Source organism: Paramisgurnus dabryanus, chromosome 23 (assembly GCF_030506205.2).
Source record: "Paramisgurnus dabryanus chromosome 23, PD_genome_1.1, whole genome shotgun sequence".
Classification (NCBI taxonomy): Eukaryota; Metazoa; Chordata; class Actinopteri; order Cypriniformes; family Cobitidae; genus Paramisgurnus; species Paramisgurnus dabryanus.
The window spans coordinates 11286735-11307651 of NC_133359.1; the positions used below are offsets into that span (position 1 = coordinate 11286735).

Consider the following 20917-nt stretch of genomic DNA (forward strand, 5'->3'; position numbering starts at 1 on the left):
GCTCCATAGTTACGGTTGTCTTGTTGTTCAGAACAATGCTTGGAAATGTAGTTTATTTCCAGAAATTTCAAAGGCGTGTCAACCGCTGGTTAGCCGCCCAAAACTACAAGTCCCAGAAGCCACTGCGCGCGCAGTTGTTTCCGCGGCCGGGTTGATTCGTACTGTCTGCCTGAGGGACATTGGATGACTTTGTGCCGTGTTTAGCCGGGGTTGTTGCCTTTAGCTCATTCATTTTGACGGGGAAAGAGAACGTCAACGTGATGGAGGCTCTTATTCCTGTCATTAATAAACTCCAGGATGTTTTTAACACGGTTGGGACAGATATAATCCAGTTGCCCCAGATTGCAGTGGTAGGAACGCAGGTAGGTTTAGTTGCGCTTTCCATTTTAACTACCATTGAAAGTCGTTTACTGTATGGTTGTTTCAAAAACCAAGTAGCCTGATACTACATTTATGGGGAACCATAAACGTAATAACAATTTTTTTAAGTGCGCATAAAAACACAGTCGAGCTAGTCAATACGCTAGATTTGAAAGATTAGCTATCATTAGGATTTCTTTATGTCTGCGACACTTGATATACATGACACAGAAAATGACTTAAACGTATGTCGCTTTAAATACAGCCTCCATTAAGTTAGACATAACAGCAGGAATACGCATTCATTAAAAGAGCTAACTAGTATGCTAACATACGTTTTCGATTGTTCCTTGAGTAGTCCTAGCAGGTAAATTATCTGAATTTCTACTGTTAAGAAATATGTTGTGGTGTTTTAACAGTATAATATATGTCCATAAATGCATTATGTGGCTGTGGTGGTGGTGTCAGTAGGGCAGCTAACATATGAAGTAATGCACCATGGTCTGTCTGAACCTACCAGATAAGTCTAAACCTGTCAGATAAGCAGCATGGGTAGATCAGACAGCATGTCTAGATCAGACAGCATGTGTACAGTATGCTAAACAGTTGCAGGATTTTTGTTATAGACATTGATCAGTTTATAGATGAAGCACAAGTTGATATAGGGTATGTGTTTAAAAGAACTGTATGACTGACACTGGCATTACACAAACAATATACTTTTATTGTTGAAATACATACACATAGTTAAATTATTAAGAATATAGCATTGTATCAGTTGTAAACCAATTGAAATTAATCTTAATGACTAAATCAGTTATCACATATTCAATAGCATTGATTTAAGTCTTGCACTGAATAGTCTTGTGATATAGACACAGACTGAAATTCTAGTTTAAGTTTCTATCACAAAAGTTCTAGTTCGATATACGGCCCCCATATATATATATATAAATATATATATATAACCCAATCTCAAGGCAAGTTGTGGTATAGTCACGAAATATTAAATTTATTTATTCCTATTCATGGACATAATTTTCTGCTTTTTTTACGAATTTCTTTTTCGTGTCACTCAGCACGAATTTCTATAAATAGTTATTTGTGTCCGTAGAACGACTTTCTTTTTCGTGTCATTTTATGTGGTTTTTTCTTATTTTTTTTTTACAATTGTCAGTTTAGTTTTGAACGAATTTCTCTTACATTTCAGACATCCTAACCCAAACCCCAAGCTACTTTGTAAAATGTGTACTATATAATATATACAATGTTAACTACAGATCGGCTGCCAAACCTCCCTTCATATAACAGTGATCTATGATCGCCGTCACCCCTTATCTTAAAGGAACCAAAACATTTGTTATATTTTTGACAAGGTATTTGTTCAAGAGTTCAGTTTAGCCACTAGCCAGACCATTAAACAAACAGAGACTGGAAGTTAAGCCCCGTCCAGATTCCAGAAGCTCAACCACGACAATACACGTGCGTCCAATGAAACCGTCTATACGTGAAACCGTGATATTTGCAAAGATGATTATCATACTGTTACAAACCCTACTTGCATGATGTGCAGCACAGGAAAACCCTGTGAATTTTATTTTTTTCAAAAGGTCATTGACATCTCACATGAGGCTTTGACTTGCATGTAACATTTATTTAATCTAGTACAGAGAGATTGATTGTATATCACCATTCATTCCAAATATACCATATGCATTTTGGTCAATATCACCTAGTCCTACTCAGAAGCAGAATGTCTCCCCAAACCATTACGCTCCCAACTTTCACCACACTAGCTACAGTCCTTGTAGTAGGGTTTCCTTCACACACACTTAATGTTTAATGCAGGGACTTTCACTGAGCAGTTAAGAGGATATGTGTTTCCAAGAAAGTAAAAGTGTTCTTAAGCTGTCTGGATAGTTTAATGTGAATATTGTATTTGTTAAAAGTAAAAAGTGTGACAGTGACAAACTTTCAATCAACTTTTCTTCTGTGGTGCATCTGTTTTACAGAGCAGTGGAAAAAGCTCAGTGCTAGAGAGTTTGGTTGGCCGAGATCTCTTGCCCCGTGGGACAGGCATTGTCACCCGCAGGCCTCTCATCCTTCAGTTGGTGCACGTAGACGCGGACGACAGAAGAAAGACGGGAGACGAAAATGGTAATTGTTAATTTTCTTTTTGTGAATGAAAAGCATAAACGCATAAACTCGTAAACCTTTTTGCTTGGAAAGTGATTACACATTGTAAAAAAATAACTGTGTGTGTGTTCGGGACTACAGACGTTACTCAGTGCTTGTGTCTTCTACTACTTTGTGTCAAGACATTGTTGTGCTTTCAGATGGTTGACTTGGGTTGTTGTGTGCTTCTAACATTGTCTTGTTTTAAATACTGGAATTTTGTCATTGTAGCAAAAAATTGTCAAAATATATTTTTTTAATGCTAAGAATGCTGCTTGTAGAGCTAATATTGTAATAATCCTGCCTGGAATGTTCCCTTAAGTTAAAAGAGAAAGGAAAACCTGTTAGAGCCTAGCAGATTTATCCAGTAATTGTTGTCCACATATCTGATGTCTTAAGAAAAGCACCTTTATTATTGTGTGAATTTACAGTATATAAAGAAAACAATAATATTCCATTGCATTTTTAGCCGGCCTATATGCATTTGTATGATTTTGGTTACAATAGGGCCTTTTCAGACTGCACTGCTGCACTTACGGGCATTGCGAGCTAACCCTTTGTCATCTCTCTTTAAACACAGACCCCAATGCTTGGAAAAATGGGCGCCTTTACAAAGGTCTCCTTTTCCTTGTTCTTTCCCCTTTGCTTGTGTTGCGCAGCTTGTTTTTGCCCTCATCATGCCACCTTTATTTAATAACAAGCTTGTATTACGCTGCTAGTGCCTGGTGTAGTGACTAAATTCAGATGTAAAGAATCCAGAGTGAAGTGGTGAATGTAAACACTGTAAAATTGAGATCCAATCGGATTACTTGCTTTGTAGCTCACTAACAGTCATGAGTTATTTAAACGTTACTTTGAATGAAGATCCAAGGACTGTGTTTTTTGAAGAGCCAAAGCTTAGTTAGCCTATCCTACCCATAATGCACTGCGCTTGTCCTCAGCTACATGGCACTTCTGTTTGGTATCATTTGCTGTTTTCATGCATTTTGTGTTTGTTCAGTGATGAGAATTATGATGCTGATTCCCTATATGTGTAAACAGTACTAAGTAAACAGCTAGTGTCATGTTGTCAACCATGTTTCCACAGGAGTTGATGGAGAAGAGTGGGCGAAATTTCTACACACCAAAAACAAGGTATTGAAACCAGTACAATGCACCTTTAGACAAAGTCTAACATGTATGGCCTGTTTGTTGGCATCCATTGTGAGCGATTCTTTGTCTTTGAGCAGCACCACAAAGATCCAAACATAATATCAGAATAAATGTTTAAATAACGCATCTCTGATTTTCAGATCTACACAGATTTTGACGAAATCAGGCAAGAAATCGAAAATGAAACCGAAAGAATTTCTGGCAACAACAAGGTATGTTGACAGAGCTTATAAAAAAAGAGTTTCTTTTAACCCTGTATGCAGTTTATGTGTTTGACTAATGCATAATGTTATAGACATTGTAAATATATTTACGTTGTTACTCTTCGTTTCGCAGGGGATAAGTGATGAGCCCATTCACCTGAAAGTCTTCTCACCAAATGTTGTCAACCTCACACTGGTGGACCTGCCTGGCATCACTAAGGTATTTTAACAATTGCGTATTATCCTTAAATCAGCTGTTTAACATTTATTTAACATTAGCATTCATTATCAGGTCCCAGTAGGAGACCAGCCCAAAGACATCGAGCTTCTAATTCGTGAGCTGATCTTAAAATACATCAGCAACCCCAACTGCATCATCTTGGCTGTCACTGCGGCAAACACAGACATGGCCACGTCTGAAGCTTTGAAAGTCGCCCGCGAAGTGGACCCAGACGGTCAGCATTTTTATTTCCGTGCACACGTCTGTTTGCTTTTTAATGTGATCCATTTTCTGCATAGCTCTGAAATGCACATTTTAATATTTTGCATGCAAAATTACTGCTAATAGGTCGCAGAACGCTGGCTGTGGTGACTAAACTGGATCTGATGGACGCTGGGACTGATGCCATGGATGTGCTCATGGGTAGAGTGATTCCTGTCAAACTGGGATTGATTGGAGTGGTCAACAGGTAAAGATAACAAAAGGCAGTTATGTTAGAACGGATAGGTTATGGTCCTGGAAGCTGATTGGTCAATACAGCTACCTGTGCTAAAATGCACAGGTCTATACTTGATTTTCTAGCGAATGATGACAGATAATAAATTTGCATCATAAAAGTTGTTATGGTAATATTTTTATTATAGAGTTATTGACCTAGATAGGGCCATAATCCATACAATAAACTGAAGGTCAGAGGTCAAATATTGAAATCAACATTTTTATCTAAAAAAAATCTTATTTAGTTCAACATATTATCTTGTTTTTCAAAATTGCAAGGATTTTTCAGTATATTCAAGTGTGCATGTGTCTTCATCCAGGAGTCAGCTAGACATCAACAATAAGAAAAGTGTGGCAGACTCTATCCGTGATGAATACGCGTTCCTCCAGAAGAAATATCCCTCCCTCGCCAATAGAAACGGGACTAAATATCTTGCAAGAACATTAAACAGGTAGATATATTTGTTTTAAGCTGTAAAGTATGGATGTAACAAAATACTGTTTTGCAGTATGAATAAATAGTCTCTTATTTCTCCATCAGGTTGTTAATGCACCACATTAGGGACTGTCTGCCGGAGCTGAAGACTCGTATCAATGTTCTGGCCGCCCAGTATCAGTCTCTGCTCGGCAGCTATGGTGAGCCGGTCGACGACAAGAGTGCCACCTTGCTGCAGCTCATCACCAAGTTTGCCACCGAGTACTGCAACACGATTGAGGGAACAGCCAAGTACATTGAGACAGCCGAACTGTTAGTGTCTCTCTTGTTCTCTCGTGATACCATTATTATAGATAATAAATGTTCACAATATGTCTAACAGAGACGTCCGTGCTAATCTCATTTGGTTTGTGGTGATATTGTAGGTGTGGTGGTGCAAGAATATGTTACATCTTTCACGAGACATTTGGTAGGACATTGGAGTCAGTCGACCCTTTGGGAGGACTTACAACCATAGATGTGCTTACAGCGATCAGGAATGCTACGGTGGGTTAAGACATTATATAGTATGATATTAAATGAACTCGCATTATCCATTTTCTCGGTGCTTGAGGAGTGCAAGTTTCTATTTTAGGATGGGCTTTTGAATAATTCATTGGCTGTAATATAACAGCATACAACAAGAGTGTAGATTTTAACAGTGGTTTTAACTGTGATTTCTGAAGCTTGTACAGGGGATTCTGGGTAATATGGTTCTGGTGTGTTTCTGCAGGGTCCTCGTCCTGCTCTGTTTGTTCCTGAGATTTCATTCGAACTCCTGGTGAAGAGGCAAGTAAAGCGTCTGGAGGAACCCAGTCTGCGCTGTGTGGAGCTGGTGCATGAGGAGATGCAAAGGATCATTCAGCACTGTAGTAATTACAGTACACAGGTATACTATATAAGAAATTCATTTTACGTCTGAAACGGCCTACTTCCATACTATGGGCTCTATCATACACCCGGCGCAATGTGTCTTTTGCTAGTTTCAACCCGGCACAATGATCATTTTCATGTTTAGCCCCACGTTATTTAAATAGCAAATGCATTTACACCCAATTTTGCGCCTATGGGCGTTCTGGTCTGAAAACGAGGTGTGTTCAGGTGCATTGTTGGCACGTTGCTATTTTGAGGCAACTAAAACAGGCTACGCCATTGACCAACTAAAACCTGGTCTAAAGTCAATGGCGCAATATTGTTTTTGTTATTTAAAGAGCACGTTGGTAATATGCGCCTAAAATCGGGACAACAAAGCGGGTTTGCTTATCACATACATGGATGCGCAGCAGCACAAAAAAGCTTTTAAATATGAAAAAAATTTGGATTAAAATGTAAAAGATTATTATCGAGTCTCTTGGACATAAATGAGGACTAATTATGAGACGTTAGAAGGCGTAAAGAGCTGCTTTACCTGTAGCCTGGTAAGTAAATAAATGCTTTGCTTTAAACAAATGCATCTATTTTGAAATGTTTTTTAAATGCTACCCCATGGATTTATTGTATATGATGACTCTGTACCTGTGGACATGGTGATATGAGAAACATTTTTAAGTAATGCTTTAAAAAAAAAAAAACATGGCGCTGTCCGAGTGCTGAAACAGCTCTCCGCACGTTTGTAAATTCTTTATCTCTTGTTTGTTACAAATCAAGTATTTTTAGAGTACCAAGCTTTTCTTGCATATTTGCAAATTATTTTATGAGATTACAATGATTATGTAGGATATCAATACATTTACAGCAATTAAAAGTGTTCCCGTCGTTAAATTATCAAGAGAGGAATCAGACACGCCCGTTTAGGCCGTGCGCTTTAGACAATGCGCTTAGATCCCTGTGAACCCCCGGGAGAGGAGTCACCCACGAAGAAGAAGAATGAGAGGCGTTGTTGTATTCAAAAATGTCCGAAAGCAGTAACGCGGCTCTATTCAAATGCAAATACATATATATTAAATGTGGTTAAATTGTGCTTGTTTAACATCATCCCAGTTAACAACTAACTTGTTGTTATGATGACGTATGTCACATGATGTATCAACATGGCGGATGTAGTGAATCTGAATTTATTCATACTTTATTGTACCTACAGTACAATAGGTACTTTATCTAATTTAGTATCCACTGTCACAGTATGTGATTTCGGATGCAGCAACAGATAAAAAAATCCATAGTTTTGAAACTACGGACCAATCAGACTAAACTAGGGGCTGGAACAGCATAAATACAGTCAATACAGTACGGCACAGTAGTGTTACCTACAGTATATTGGTCATTACAGTAAACTGGTGGTATGCTATATATGGTCAGTACAGTAATAATGTAACATAAATGGTAAAACTTTGTTGCTTTGTTTTTGTTTTTAGGAGTTGCTTAGGTTTCCAAAGCTCCATGATGCTATAGTCGAAGTGGTTACCTCTCTGCTCAGAAAGAGGCTGCCAGTGACCAATGAGATGGTTTGTTTTCTCATCATCAGTCCTTATTTATAAAACACCAGCAGTGTTTCTGTGCAAATCATTCAGTTTTAAGTAAAAAGTTTTTACTTTGTTTTAGGTTCACAACTTGGTGGCGATTGAGTTGGCTTACATCAATACCAAACACCCAGACTTTGCAGATGCTTGCGGGCTCATGAACAACAACATTGAGGTTTACTGACATTTAGATTTAAGGACCACTATTTATTAAATCAATGTAAAATATATTTATTTTTGCTGTGGTTGTTTGTGCAGGAGCAGAGGCGTAACAGAATGAGAGATCTGCCTTCGGCTGTGCCGCGTGATAAGGTATGATCAGTTAGATCAGTAACGTTGTGAGATAGGGAGACACTGGGATTGGCTGTAGACAGCGGTGCTCTTTGTCCTCTTTATTGCGCTTGTGTAAACCTCCACTTTATTTTCTTACTGTATATATTTTTTTGCTTATTCCTTTCGAAAAGAATTAGACCAAAACCTGGGTTTTTTATTTTGCAGACTAGCTGATTTTATTCTCTCTCTTCCTGTGTGTCTCTGTAGTCCCTAAAGGGTCCCGGTGGGCAGTCAGTGTCGCCCACCGAGCAGCCATCTGCTGAGGGCGAAGGCCCTAAGGTGTGTGCACCCCGTTTATAGGGGCAAAGCATGGATGGAGTTGATTTTCAACCCAAATTCTCCCCCAAATTAACCTAAACCAGTTTGTTTTGTACTGATTTGGACCTTTTTAAACTTCTTTGTGGATGAATACTCTTTGTGTGTTTTGCTTTTTTTAAAAGCTCACCGAGCTCTTGCTGTTTTTGCATGCTGAGGATTTTCTGCAAGTTTAAACTGAATTTTTTATATCAAGGTATATCTTTTTTTGGCATGTTATGTAAAGACAGCTGGGGTTGTATGTAAATACAAATTTGATGGTGCTTGTATGCACTCGTTGTTGAGTTGATTTTGAGGCAGATTTTGAAGATCCTGTCCAACTTAAATACATGTTTCTATAAATATATAGTATTGTGCCACCATTCCACCATTAGATTAGTTGTTTTTGCAATGGTATAGTGATTATATATAATAATTTCCCAGTCTCTCTTTATTTGAATACAACCAGAAAATACTGAAAATTTGCATGTTGTATTAAAAACAGTATAAGCTGAAGTGTCAAGTATTTAGGGTAAACTCCCCTTTCACTTGAGCAATAGCAGACAAATAAAATTAAATCCTAATTTAATACTAATCGAATGACTTCAGGACTGCGGTCTCCTTAAAAAGCTCAAGATGTGTTTAGTGCCAAGAGAGGTCATGAACAACAACATAAATACTGACTGATGTCTGAAGACGACATTTAATTCTGACAATTTTGTTTATAATTTTGTCTACAAATTCTTGTATTTTCGGTTTGTATCTTAATAAAAAGAGTGAAAAATAAATATGGATGGACATTAAAATTAGCTAAAACAACAAAGCTGGTGGTGATGGTGATGGCCTTAGATTTTTGCACAGTACTGTATATAAAATATATAAATATGTATGGATGTGTTATATTTGTATATATATATATATATTTAAAAAGCATTGCTCTCATTCCAGGTCAATCCTGGTATTTTATGTGCAGATTATTGTGGATAAACCGTTAGTCATATATTATTTTCAGTTTAAATGAGCACATAAAACACAGATCGACTTCACTACACAGTGAATGTTAATGGATGTTGGTGTTCAGTCATGTTGTGGTTTTTCTGTTTGTCTCCATCAGACGGGAGGAGCACCTCCAGGGGAGCAGGAGGGAGGTACGGGTACCTGGCGAGGCATGCTGAAGAAAGGAGAGGACGGCCAGGGAGACGACAGGAGCAAACAGCAGAGCTCCGGCAGCACCCAGAAAGGACACGCAGTGAATTTACTTGACGTGGTAAAAGCATAAAACACAAATCCCTTAAATGACATTGTAAAAACATTTGTGAGTAAAAAAACTATAGCAGGGGTGGCAGAGTGGCTAAGTGGGTAGCAAGAAGATCCCTGGTTTGAGCCCTGGCTGGGTCAGGCGGTCTTTATGTGTGGATTTTGCATGTTCTCCTTGTGTCAGCGTGGGTTTACTTTGGGTACCGGTTTCCTTCCACAGTCCAAAAACATGCAGGTTAGGTGAATTGGAGATGTCAAATTGCCCTTCTCACAACGTGGTGTATAGATCAACTGGTTCTCGCCATATATGTGGCTGTAGATGCTGAAATTTCATTAAATAAACTATAGCATGCATAGTCTTAAAAGCTATTGGCCAGTACAGTAAAAATAAATTACAGTTGATGTGTTTTTTTCCAGCCTGTGCCAGTTACCAGAAAACTCTCTGCTCGTGAGCAAAGGGACTGTGAGGTCATCGAAAGGCTCATCAAGTCCTATTTCCTCATCGTACGCAAAAACATTCAGGACAGGTTTGTATGGAATAATTTGGGAGTTTATGTCAAAACTTTTCCGTCTTATATTTTTGAAACCTAACACGTCTCTCATCATCTCTGCAGTGTACCGAAGGCCGTTATGCACTTCCTGGTAAACCATGTGAAGGACAGCTTACAAAGTGAACTGGTGGGACAGCTTTATAAATCAGCCCTGCTGGACGACCTCCTCACAGAGTCAGAGGACATGGCCCAGCGCCGCAATGAAGCTGCAGATATGCTGAAGGTAACAAAGGGGTGTTTAGATTGAAAAACGTGTTGAAACTGTAAAGCAGGTGTAGTTAAGGCCTGTATTTATGAATAATGGCCGCTTGTAGGTTAAAATCTAGTCTATTAAAAATGAAGTCTTAAATGTTGCTAAGCTGTTATGTTTTTCCTCATAGGCCTTGCAGAAAGCCAGTCAGGTGATCGCTGAGATTCGAGAAACGCACCTGTGGTGAAGTCCCACCCAGATATTCGCTCAAGCCCTGTGGCCCTTCCTGTCTGGATCTCCCAGATAGCCAACTTGAAAAATGCACTGCTGTCAATTTGTGTGTAACGAATATAGTTTTATTATGAATGCCATGGACTTTTCATGAGCTACTTTGAGGGCAGCACTTATCACGTCACACCTGCACACGTCCCGTTCAGTGATATCTTCTTTCATGTATGTAAGCTACCATGTAAGCTCCAGATAATTTGTGTGGACCATGTGTCTCTGATGTAGCCTAAATTAAAGATCGTCATATGAAAAAATGAATGTTGTGTCCTGGGCTGTAACAAAAAGCTGTGCTATATAGGAAGTAGAAAAAATGTAACGGTTTCATTTGTAACACAGGCTATAAATATTTAATTTCATTGCTTAATTTTTGTTACTTTGCATTTTTTTCTGCTTTGGGTTGTATATAAAATTACTCTTAAGGTGATATAATGATTTAGATACATTTCATTTGACTAGATTTATGTTTCAGATATATGAAGAGCCCAGATGCAAAAGCAGCTAAACACCACCTTTGTCAAAAATGCGATGATGATAGTGACTGAATATATTAGGATAATTAGTGATTTTGTTGAGCCTTTTATTCAGAAAGGACAGTAAAGAGTGATGAGACTTTTTTGAGGAGTGGACATTTTTGGATGCACTTAGAGGGTTTTGCAGTGAAAGACATTCAAATTAGTTAAATACCAATGACATGACTATTGACATTTGTGAAAACAAGGCATTTTAGTTACTGACTAATAACCTTTTCATTGCCATCAAAGTAAAATTTCTGAACCTAAGCATCAGAGCCTGATAAAAAACGCTCATTTATGTACAAGAAAATGTCGACACTTAGAGGGTTTTGCATCTGAGCTCTTCATATGGTTTTCATTTAAAAAAATAATTAGTATCAGTTGACACATATATCATCAAATGTACAGTTTATTTGACATGAAAAAGCTGTGCAAAAATGTACAGCATGAGCATTCATGTACATTCAGAACAATTTAAAATATTATCTACGCAACAAACAAATGGACAACAAAACATTGGTGCAAACTCTGATCTTTTGCTGGCTGTCAGCATCTATCTTAGTCTTCCTCCCATTTTGCCTTTGCCTCGACCCTTGGCACTGACCAATGGAAAAAAAACGAGAGTTAAAAATAGCCTTTTAAATTAAATTTGACTTAAAAGTGTTCATGAGATTGTGCTCTTACCTCTGGTGATCTTGAACCCGTGCAAGGAGCAGATTTATCTGTAAGATAAAAAAAAAGTTTATCAATAACAAAATAATGTGATAATGAACACAGCCTGTTTACCTTGAATTAATAAGCTCCAGTCATAAACAGATGGTGTCATTGAATTGTTTCTTTAAAGTCATGCAGGGAATTGTTTTTAATAACATTGTAAATGTGAGAAACATATTGCAGAAACGCGTTACAGAAACTGTGAACAATGTAGTACTAAATTGTGGATTTACTCCATAGAACAGTTTTTCCACATTTTTATTTGGGCGGGGCTAAAACCGTGGCTCGGTGACGCACTAGAGCCACTAAACATGGCCCCGCCCCTAAACGCACGTCTTTACCAACCCAGGACGACGGATGGGAGGAGTTCACACTGGCCCTGTCCCAAATGACACACTCCGGACTTGTGGACTACCTCAAAGTCCACACTTTGATGACATTTATTTATAATACAGGATGGACCGATCTCAGAAAGGTAGGTTAGAGATCACTTACGTCATATTTCTGGCGTTTTAGTTTCTCGTTCAGATCGTACTTCTCTGCTTCCAGTCCCATCAACCACTGCCACAGCTCATTGGCTTTATCCCTGTAAAGAGTGACAAAAAAACAAAAGTCTTGAATGTTCAATAAAGGCCAGTTGTGCAATTCAACAGATATCTCGTGCAATATTGCGGCTTTCACATAGGATGCGGTGTGCGCTGCGGTCGCCGCTGGGTTCGGCGCAGCCAAGCGATTTGTGCTCTGATGTCCAGACCAAAGTAGGCGGGGTTTTCAATTATTACTACAGTGTTTATATTTGCGTTAAATAGTGGACGAGGAATACAGAGACTGATGTTGCTCGTCTCCATTTCACGTTACTTTCAGCATACCTACAACAAGCTGCTGCTTGACTTAAAACACACCTGACCTGCCAACTTGAATTGCTACGTGTTTCCATGACACAGCTTTCCTTCCGATGTCTCTGTAGGAGCATAAACTTGTATTATAAAGCTCTGAGAATCCCGAGTATAAGCTTTCGTCCATTTTGCTTGTTTGGATGCACCGTTTCTATTGGCCGCGCGGGTAATCGTCACAGAGCGCAGCGCAAAAGTTAAACTATTTTGAACTTTGACCGCGGCGTGAGCGCAAGGTGCGCTCGCGCTTTGCTCGGCGCAACAAAAAACCGCCCTCGCGCGGCGCAAGCCATTGAAATCAATGGGTTTCTTAGCGCAGCGCAGAGCACAGCGCATCCTATGTGAAAGCGCAACTATTGACGGTTTCATCGGACGCACGCGCGTTGCCGCGGTTACGCGTTTGGCCCAGTTAACATCCGGTCTGCGCTTGTTTTTTGGTCTGGCTAGTGACTAAACTGACCTCTGGAACAAATAATTTACATTGTGGAAAAGAAGACGAGGGGAGACAGTGAGCATGGATCACAGCTATGTGGATTTATCAGCCAGGCAAGAATTTCTGTAGCTACATTAATGTTTACATTAATAATTACCTCAGTAACGTTAGTTGATATTCTTTTAAGCTTTGATGTGAACTGAGGTAATTTACTGGTTATTTTTTGCTTGTTATCAGAAATAATCTACTAGAGAAACTCTTGTTATTAAATCTTTGCGAAGTCCACCGGAAGTTAAGTTTGGTCTAGAAAAGCCGCTTGTTTATGTTGTTGCCACTGAAACCGTCTATAAGAATATAAAAAGGGTCATACTTGAGTTTGTCTTCACTCAGATGATCAACGCTAAGTGGCTTCCGTCGCTCAGCCAGTATCTTCTTCTTTTTCTCTCTTTCTGTTTGTTTCTTGGCACCTTTGCGGCCCTCACCCTTTTCCAACAAAAATGATAATATGAATGGGAGACATAGTGAAGAATGGTCATGTGACTTGTGTACAGAAAATCTCACGTGCGTGGTTTAGACAAGATGTTCACTGACCCTTTGCTGTGTTCCTCCATACTGGTGGGTCATGTTAGTGAGAGCTTTCTTCTTCTTGGCATCTTCATCGTGTTTCTTCCTTTGTTCCTCTTGTTCCTTCCTTTCTCTCTCTTCCTGCATGTCACATTGAATTTATGTTTTAGAGGATGTAGTTGCCAGTTGCATTTCATTTATGAGCCTGTGTTTTACCCACAGCGAGTCTGGCCTGTCGCTCCTTCTCTTTCTCTGTACGTACACGCTGCTGCTCAGCTCTCTCTGCGCGCCTATTCTCCTGTTAAATAAGCAGATTTTACATAAACAGTTTCAATCGAATGTTTCAACCCCCTTGCAGAGGCTGAAAGATGTTTACACTGTAAAAAAAGATTTTTTTGGTTTAACTTAAAAAAGTAAGTTACCTGCTTGCCTTAAATTTTGAGTTCATTCAACTTAAAATTATTAGTTGTCTCAAATATTTTTAAGGTGAATTTACTCAAATTTAAAAACGTTCCCCAGTTATAAACACATTTATTGTTTAGTACAGTGGTTCTCAAACTTTTTTGGCGTGCGGCCACCCCTTGTATACAGTGCATCTCTACGTGGCCCTAACAAAGAAAAATTAGGACATAAAACATTCCAAAACTTAATAATTGAATTAAACAAAACATATGAAATTATACCATGTAGTGCTGTTGGTTAGTAGCCTTATTTTTCTGAGATTAAATTACAAAGAATTTATGATAAATTAATTTATTTTATACAATTTCATAAACCGTGATAAAGTCGTCTTAAATCTGTAGATTATAAAATGATGTGAAACAGAAGATGAGAGTTATAAACGCCCACAGACAGCAGGTGGCAGTATTTGGTACGCATTTCATTAAAAATACAGCATCAGGTCTTCTGTTCAGCCCTTTCACAGAGAGTAACAAAAAAGAAGAATACAAAAAACATTAAGGTGGTCCTTATAATGGGTCAAAAATGTTTTTAATGTTCAATTCTCACTCCGTAAATGTGTTAGGATATCAATAAAACACACACTGTACAAATATTTTTCAAAAGCCTTTGAATATTTCCAAAATAACATATTTTTGCAAAAACTGTACCATTTTAAAATGCACAACACACATAAAACTTGCTTTTTGGAGGGTAACTGTTCCAGTTATTGTAGTCTCTTCTGATGCGAGTAACCATATAGCGGACTTGCTTTGTGTTGCTTCAGCCATTGTCTCAGTGTATATTGTCTATCTATTGTGCTTTACAGAGGTGGAAGTAACGAATTACAACTACTCACGTTACTGTAATTAAGTAGTTTTTTCGTGTACTTGTACTTTTATGAGTACATTTTTAAGTCTGTAATTTCCCTTGTACTTAAGTACAAATTAAGGTAAGTAATGTACTTCGCTACTTTGAAAATCACATTCGTTACTAAGTACTTGTAGAATTTGAATCAAATTAATATTCAAATCTTTGACAGCATTTGGATATCCAATAGAAATAATTGATCGTGGGCGGGCCAATAAAAACCCTTGTATTTGAACCGGAAAAAGAGCCCGGTCTCTGGAGAGCTATTCAATCGATCCTCGCGCGTCCTTCACTGTGACGTTGTATTTAGTGTTTTAATGTCAAAGAACTGTGGCGTTATGGACGCTGAATTAATTAAAAATTCAGAAGAAATACCGGATGATGAGTGCCCATGGCTGCACCTGGGAGTTGTTCAAACAGAGGAAGGAAAGGAGACAGCGTGTAAATGTAATGCAAACTTTGTTTGCCATCTGCAGTGATTTCGGCTTACAATACTTCAGCCTCTAATCTCAAAAAGCACATTATGGTAAGAAGACTTATGACCATATTTATTTGATCGTTATCGTTTTTAATGTTGGGTAGACCTCACGATAATTTGCCTGAAAACATCACTTGAAACATGTAGGTATGTGACAAAATGACGTAATACGCACGAGCGCTTTGTTCCCACGGCTGTGTTCCCAGCAGGTATTCAGCGCCAGACGCGTTGTTGACTTAGGAAATCTGTCATATCTTTGCTTTGTGAATACCTCTAAAGCCCACATAAATTACTTCCTCACGTTGATTCTCACGTTCGAATTTCCAAGATTGCTGTCGTAAGAAGAAAGTTATAAGCGAAGCAAAATTTCTCTCGTGTTTGGCATTGAAATCCTCTATGAAGGCGAGTATTTTTTTGTTTCAAACCAAATACTTTTGATAGAATATACATTTAACTTGAATTCGGTGAAGTTTGGGATTGATTGTAACATTCGCATGTGCTTTTTTAAGATCCGCAAGTGACGTTGTTGTCAAAAGCAGAATCGCCCATTCAATCATATTGGCTTCCAAAACTTCTCCGTTTTCATCAATCCGTGCATTATTTTTTAAAGTAATCATACAGAAAGAAGGATTAGAATTTCTAGATTACATTATTGGCATAATTTTGTCAAACATATAAATAAATAAATGCATGCAACATGCATGCATTTATTGAATTATTATTAATGATAAATAACATAATCATCAATTAATGTATTAATAATATCTGACCATTTAAATTGCTCGCCAGAATTATTAGTCAATTAAGAAATATTAAAGAAACAATGAAATGTTTCTTTAATATATAAAAATACAGCTTTTATTTGAGAGGGCTTTGATTTCATATGGAAAGATATGCGTGGATTGATGCTCTCGGTTTCAATAATTAGTGGTTAATAAAAAATAATAACATTTATATATATATATATATATATTTAAAAAGATGTCATCTTAATCATGGGCTTTTAATTACATACAATGTGGTGTTTGAATTATGCAAATAGACCAAGAAATGAGAAAGTTATGATATTTTAAAGTGTTTGGTCAAGCGGAAGTTTTTCATAGTTTTATAGTTTTAATTGGGTACAAAAATGCCCCCTAATTTTCGAGTTAAAAAATTCCATAACTTTCTTAATAATTATCCGATTTTAATAATTTAAAAACCATGTTAAAGTTCTTTTTATTATCTATCATATGGTTATAATTATATATGTATTTATATTTTTTGTCACATACCTAAAACATGAGCTTCAGTTACCTAGGTGACGAGCACGTAGACCGTAAAAAAAGATTTAACATTGTAAAATGGCGCTCAAAGTTAAATTTCATGTCATTGTCAACATTGTATTATTCATATTGAATCAGTGTTTTAAGCTTATAATAATAAACAGTCTAATAAGGACTCTTTTATCAAATTCGTCTGTTGCCGCGTCCCACTGGCGTAGCAGTGTAACTGCACTGACAGCCTGTCTAAATTACACATATGTCAGTGCTAAATGCTGATAACTTTTGAAATATTAGTAGTGTACTTTTGGAAAGCTTTCTTGTCCAATAATATTTTTAACTCTTTTCCCCGCCATTGACGAGTTATCTTGTCAATTAAGAAAAAAAAAACATTTGCATAAAACGTGTTTCTGAAGAATTTATGTTAATGTGCAATACCGCGATTGTCCACTAGATGGCGGACTTAACCAATTTATGGATAAACTGAAGCCAAAACGTTATTTACTAATTTTATGTTTGATATTCGTTCTGAATCTGATCTCTAACTAAATTCCTTCACAAAAATGCAATTGTTTCAGCTTTTTGCTAAAAAAAAAATGTGTATTTGTAAAGAAAAACACCAATATTTAAGAGTTTATAAGCAGGGAAAAAATATGATGGAACGGTTTTTCACTTTTTTATTGTTTGTTTGAAAGTAGAGGGTCTGTTCTTTCATTTGAAAAATTTCCTGGAAGGCATTTTGTAAAACTTTTATGAAAATCATAAAAAATGCTGGCGGGCAACTTTTCGAAAAATGGCTGGCGGGGAATGAGTTAATGTAAAAAAAATCTGTTTTTAAATAAAATAACCCAACAAGCTTATTTATGTTGTATCATAATTCATTAATAATAATAACATTAGACCATTTTTATAACTTGATAAAAATTATATGAAGAAACAATATGAAATAATATAGCTGCTGTTAAAATCATTTAACATTCTTTAAACAGACAAAATTCCTGTACTATGTGTTTATTCGTATAAAACACAAATTGCCTGTTTTTAATCCATTCATATCTCTGATTTCATTCAATGGATTTAAAGGCGCTCTAAGCGAATAATGTGCGACGTCACGTTGATGTTTGAACTGTTTTCAAACAGACAGAGCGTAGCTAACTCCTCCCCCTCCCCCTCCCTTCCGTGCTTTCATGAACGCGCCCAACCCCCACCCCCAAATCCTTCTTGTCGTTTATTGGCTGGAATACTTTGTTTTGTTTTGTGCTGGCTAGGTTTGGCCATTTGTTGATATGGCCGTTTGTGAAGCCTGGGCTGTCTACAGAGATCGCGTTTTTTTACAGTTTGATCAGGAGACAGGCAGCAAGCAGATAGTGAGGAGATGTTTCCGGTATGTAACAAAAAATGTTTTATGGTCTAAAACGCTTCAATTCGCTTAGAGCACCTTTAATGTTTATTCAATAAATATCACCGGCTAAAAAGTAATTTGTACTTGAGTAGTTTTTAAGAGGGGTACTTTGTACTTATACTTAAGTACATTTTTAACACCAGTACTTTTACTTGTAATTGAGTATTTTTTTAGCAACTACTTGTACTTGTACTTGAGTACAAATTTTCAGTACTCTTTCCACCTCTGGTGCTTTATTCACATTGAAGCTTTCTTGCTTTGAAAGACATATCACAACTAAAACAGTTTTAATTGCATGGAGCATGGTTAAATAAGTCCATTGCTGTGTATATTATATAACAATTATACATGCTAGCTAGGGCTGTGCAAAAATATCGATACAGCTAACTACTGTGATACAGTTCCCCCCGATAGTGTATCGATATTTCGATCTCTACTGGCAATATTTTAAAAAACCCCATCAAATCCCTTTGTGTGCTTCAAACGACCTCCTCCGCCGCTGCTGTAGTTGTCACTGTCCATTTGTCGGTCATTTACGGCCATTCAGCCAATGTCTCAGAAGTTAGCGGGAGTGAGAAAATGGCAGAAAATGTAAAAACACCTGCAGCTTTCAAAGCCGACGTGTGGACGCACTTTGGGTTTAAAAAAAAAGTAAAAAAAATTTTGCTATTTTTACATTTTTGATAAAAAAAAAAGTATTGCATTGTATTGCAGCATGCAATGTATTGTATCGTATTGCGATACATTGTACCGTGTCCATGTATCGTGATATGTATCGTATTGTGAGACCCTTGCCAATACCCAGCCCTATTTCATATTTTGCCCAGTTTTTTATTTATTTACTCAAACATATTGGTGGGGTGAGAGCATGAACTTTAAAGAGACAATAAGTAGGATTTTCCCCATCTAGTGGTGAAATTTTATTTTGCATTCAAACGAATAGTGTTCTCTAGCGCCTCGCTTTTCCAAATGCGTGTTGCAACTACAATAGCCGTTATGTACTCACTGATCTCCTTGTCTGTTTCAGCTGGTTCACGTGTTCTGAACGAAAACGCATTATGGAAACGCGCTGCGGTAGGCTTTGCTTTTTGTCCTTTTCTGCTATTAGCCTATAGTTTTTCAATATGGTGGAACGACACGGAAGTCTTCTAGGACTTACCCATTCAATGTAAGTAAAGTGAAGAAATTCTAAGCTTACAAAGAAAAATCTGATCATTGGCAGAGGTCATTTGACACCAATGAGGACATATTTATGAATAAAGAAGACATTTATTTTGACTAATAAAATACTAAAAAGTCCCTTTAAAAGTTGAAAAATAAGGACCACCCTAAAAACATACTAATGAAAGAAGATCAATATAAAGGCGATCTGACAGCTAAAAATGTGTAAGTAGAAAAATAAAAAATTCTTACATGAAAACTATAGAAGATACCATAGTATTTACTATAGTAAACTGGTAATATTTCACAACAGCCATTACACGTCATCAATTTCAGAATGCGAAACATAATGGCAGCCTATAGGTTAAAATGAGTATTACATGTTTTTTTTTGTTTTTGTTTTTTGAAGTAATGAAAATATGTAGTTGAGGGCAGATATAAAGTATTAAAGCTTACAAGTCTTCATAGTCGGGGTACCTTTTAAGGCAACCAGGTAATTTAACTTTCCAATTTTTTTTTAAGTTAAACCAAAATGTTTTATTTACAATTTAGCACAAATGTATTCAAGTAGAAAATACTCACAATTCTGTTGACCAGGGCAATAAGTTCCTGTTCATCTTTTTGCCTCTGAACAAAATGAGCTTCTATGAGTGACTGCAGCTCAGATAAATCTTTTTCCTGACGCTTACGGTGGATGTCCTGTCAAATATACAGTACAAATATTGCAGGTTAGTGTGCGTGAAAGACATGTAAGATCAAAGCGGGAAAATAAACACTTACATCAAAATCAACTTTATCTCCTTCTGGAATCTTTGGAGCTTGGATATTTGATAGAAACCTGAAGATAGAAGATTATAAAGCAACCAAACTTTTCTGCTTTGAAATCCAGTCTAAAGTATCATAATGTAATTTTAGATTAGGAACATTAGAGTTTAATTTCAATCGTTGACATGACCTTACTAAGTCAATATTAAAGATATCAAGGGTATATTTTCACAGAATGTTCATTACATTATGTAAGATGATTTTACGTTAAAAACAGTACATCATAAAGCTGGGGTTTCACCGGCAGGATCGCAATTATCTAATAATAGATACAAAAGAATAATGCAACTTACTTTGGTTTGGCTCTGGAGTCATCCACTAAAATGGCAGAGATTTTTTTTTCAGCAATGGAACAGAAAAGTCCACAAACAATGCATAAATGGTAAATAGAGACTATAAAGTTTTTTGTTTTAAATTCATATTTGTCATTGTTAAAAATAATAATATATCATAATAACAGTAATATCATAAAATATGAAATAACACAGATAAAGTATGGGCATTGTTATATAAAATATATAAGCCATTATAAACACTGAAACAAATACATGTCCCTTTGATACAGCACCTTCCTCCCTAAAACACACACAAACACAGAGACACACAAGACAGATGAGAAAATATAATGCACTTATTTACTGCACAATTTATAGCTATTTACTTGCATATTACTATTGCAAATCGTAGAAGTAATAAAGATTTTTACTTACTGAACTCCATCATCCATGTCCTCTGTATCAGACATAACTGTCAATGCTGTCAAACATTATACACAAGTTACAGTACATTAACAACTGGTCCATTACAAACAAGCAAGAGACAAAACAAATCAATTTATAGCAGTTGTGTCTTCTTTTAAGAAATTCTAGTAGATATACTGCAATTAATTCATCTAAAAGTTACCAAGGTT

At 37.0% G+C, this 20917-nt stretch overlaps 2 protein-coding genes across 5 annotated transcripts; one reads left to right on the forward strand and one right to left on the reverse strand.

The window, feature by feature from the left end:
• The first annotated feature begins 131 nt into the window (after window positions 1-131).
• Window positions 132-10819, forward strand: dnm1l (dynamin 1-like). Of its 4 annotated transcripts, XM_065291906.1 has the most exons (20): window positions 132-362; window positions 2373-2517; window positions 3116-3151; window positions 3623-3669; window positions 3828-3899; window positions 4024-4110; window positions 4183-4345; window positions 4459-4579; window positions 4929-5060; window positions 5150-5356; window positions 5470-5590; window positions 5817-5972; window positions 7438-7527; window positions 7625-7717; window positions 7801-7854; window positions 8083-8154; window positions 9284-9436; window positions 9844-9953; window positions 10041-10200; window positions 10358-10819. In XM_065291906.1, the coding sequence occupies exons 1-20, from the start codon at window positions 261-263 to the stop codon at window positions 10412-10414; spliced, it is 2178 nt and encodes a 725-aa protein (XP_065147978.1). In that variant the 5' UTR covers window positions 132-260; the 3' UTR covers window positions 10415-10819. The 4 variants fall into 4 exon arrangements, with proteins under 4 accessions (XP_065147978.1, XP_065147980.1, XP_065147979.1 ...); XM_065291908.1 differs by lacking the exon at window positions 8083-8154; XM_065291907.1 differs by lacking the exon at window positions 3116-3151.
• Window positions 10820-11360: 541 nt separating this feature from the next.
• On the reverse strand, window positions 11361-20752 carry tnnt2d (troponin T2d, cardiac). Its single transcript, XM_065291118.1, has 11 exons — window positions 20718-20752; window positions 20556-20583; window positions 20301-20443; window positions 19963-20020; window positions 19765-19881; window positions 13792-13869; window positions 13599-13712; window positions 13378-13490; window positions 12177-12267; window positions 11652-11689; window positions 11361-11566 (listed from the first exon to the last, which is right to left on the reverse strand). Exons 1-11 carry the CDS (start codon window positions 20750-20752, stop codon window positions 11521-11523), a joined length of 861 nt encoding a protein of 286 aa, XP_065147190.1. The 3' UTR covers window positions 11361-11520.
• Window positions 20753-20917: the final 165 nt, after the last annotated feature.

What these genes read in the sequence shown, in the direction of transcription:
- dnm1l (XM_065291906.1), top strand. Translation starts at nt 261, where the DNA reads ATGGAGGCTCTTATTCCTGTCATTAATAAACTCCAGGATGTTTTTAAC. An exon ending in GAATTTCTGGCAACAACAAG is followed by an intron (nt 3,900 to 4,023) that starts GTATGTTGACAG and finishes TTCGTTTCGCAG; the next exon opens with GGGATAAGTGATGAGCCCAT. An exon ending in CGGCTGTGCCGCGTGATAAG is followed by an intron (nt 7,855 to 8,082) that starts GTATGATCAGTT and finishes GTGTCTCTGTAG; the next exon opens with TCCCTAAAGGGTCCCGGTGG.
- tnnt2d (XM_065291118.1), bottom strand. Translation starts at nt 20,752, where the DNA reads ATGTCTGATACAGAGGACATGGATGATGGAGTTCA. An exon ending in GACTCCAGAGCCAAACCAAA is followed by an intron (nt 20,021 to 20,300) that starts GTAAGTTGCATT and finishes TTCTATCTTCAG; the next exon opens with GTTTCTATCAAATATCCAAG. An exon ending in CTGAGTGAAGACAAACTCAA is followed by an intron (nt 12,268 to 13,377) that starts GTATGACCCTTT and finishes CACTCTTTACAG; the next exon opens with GGATAAAGCCAATGAGCTGT.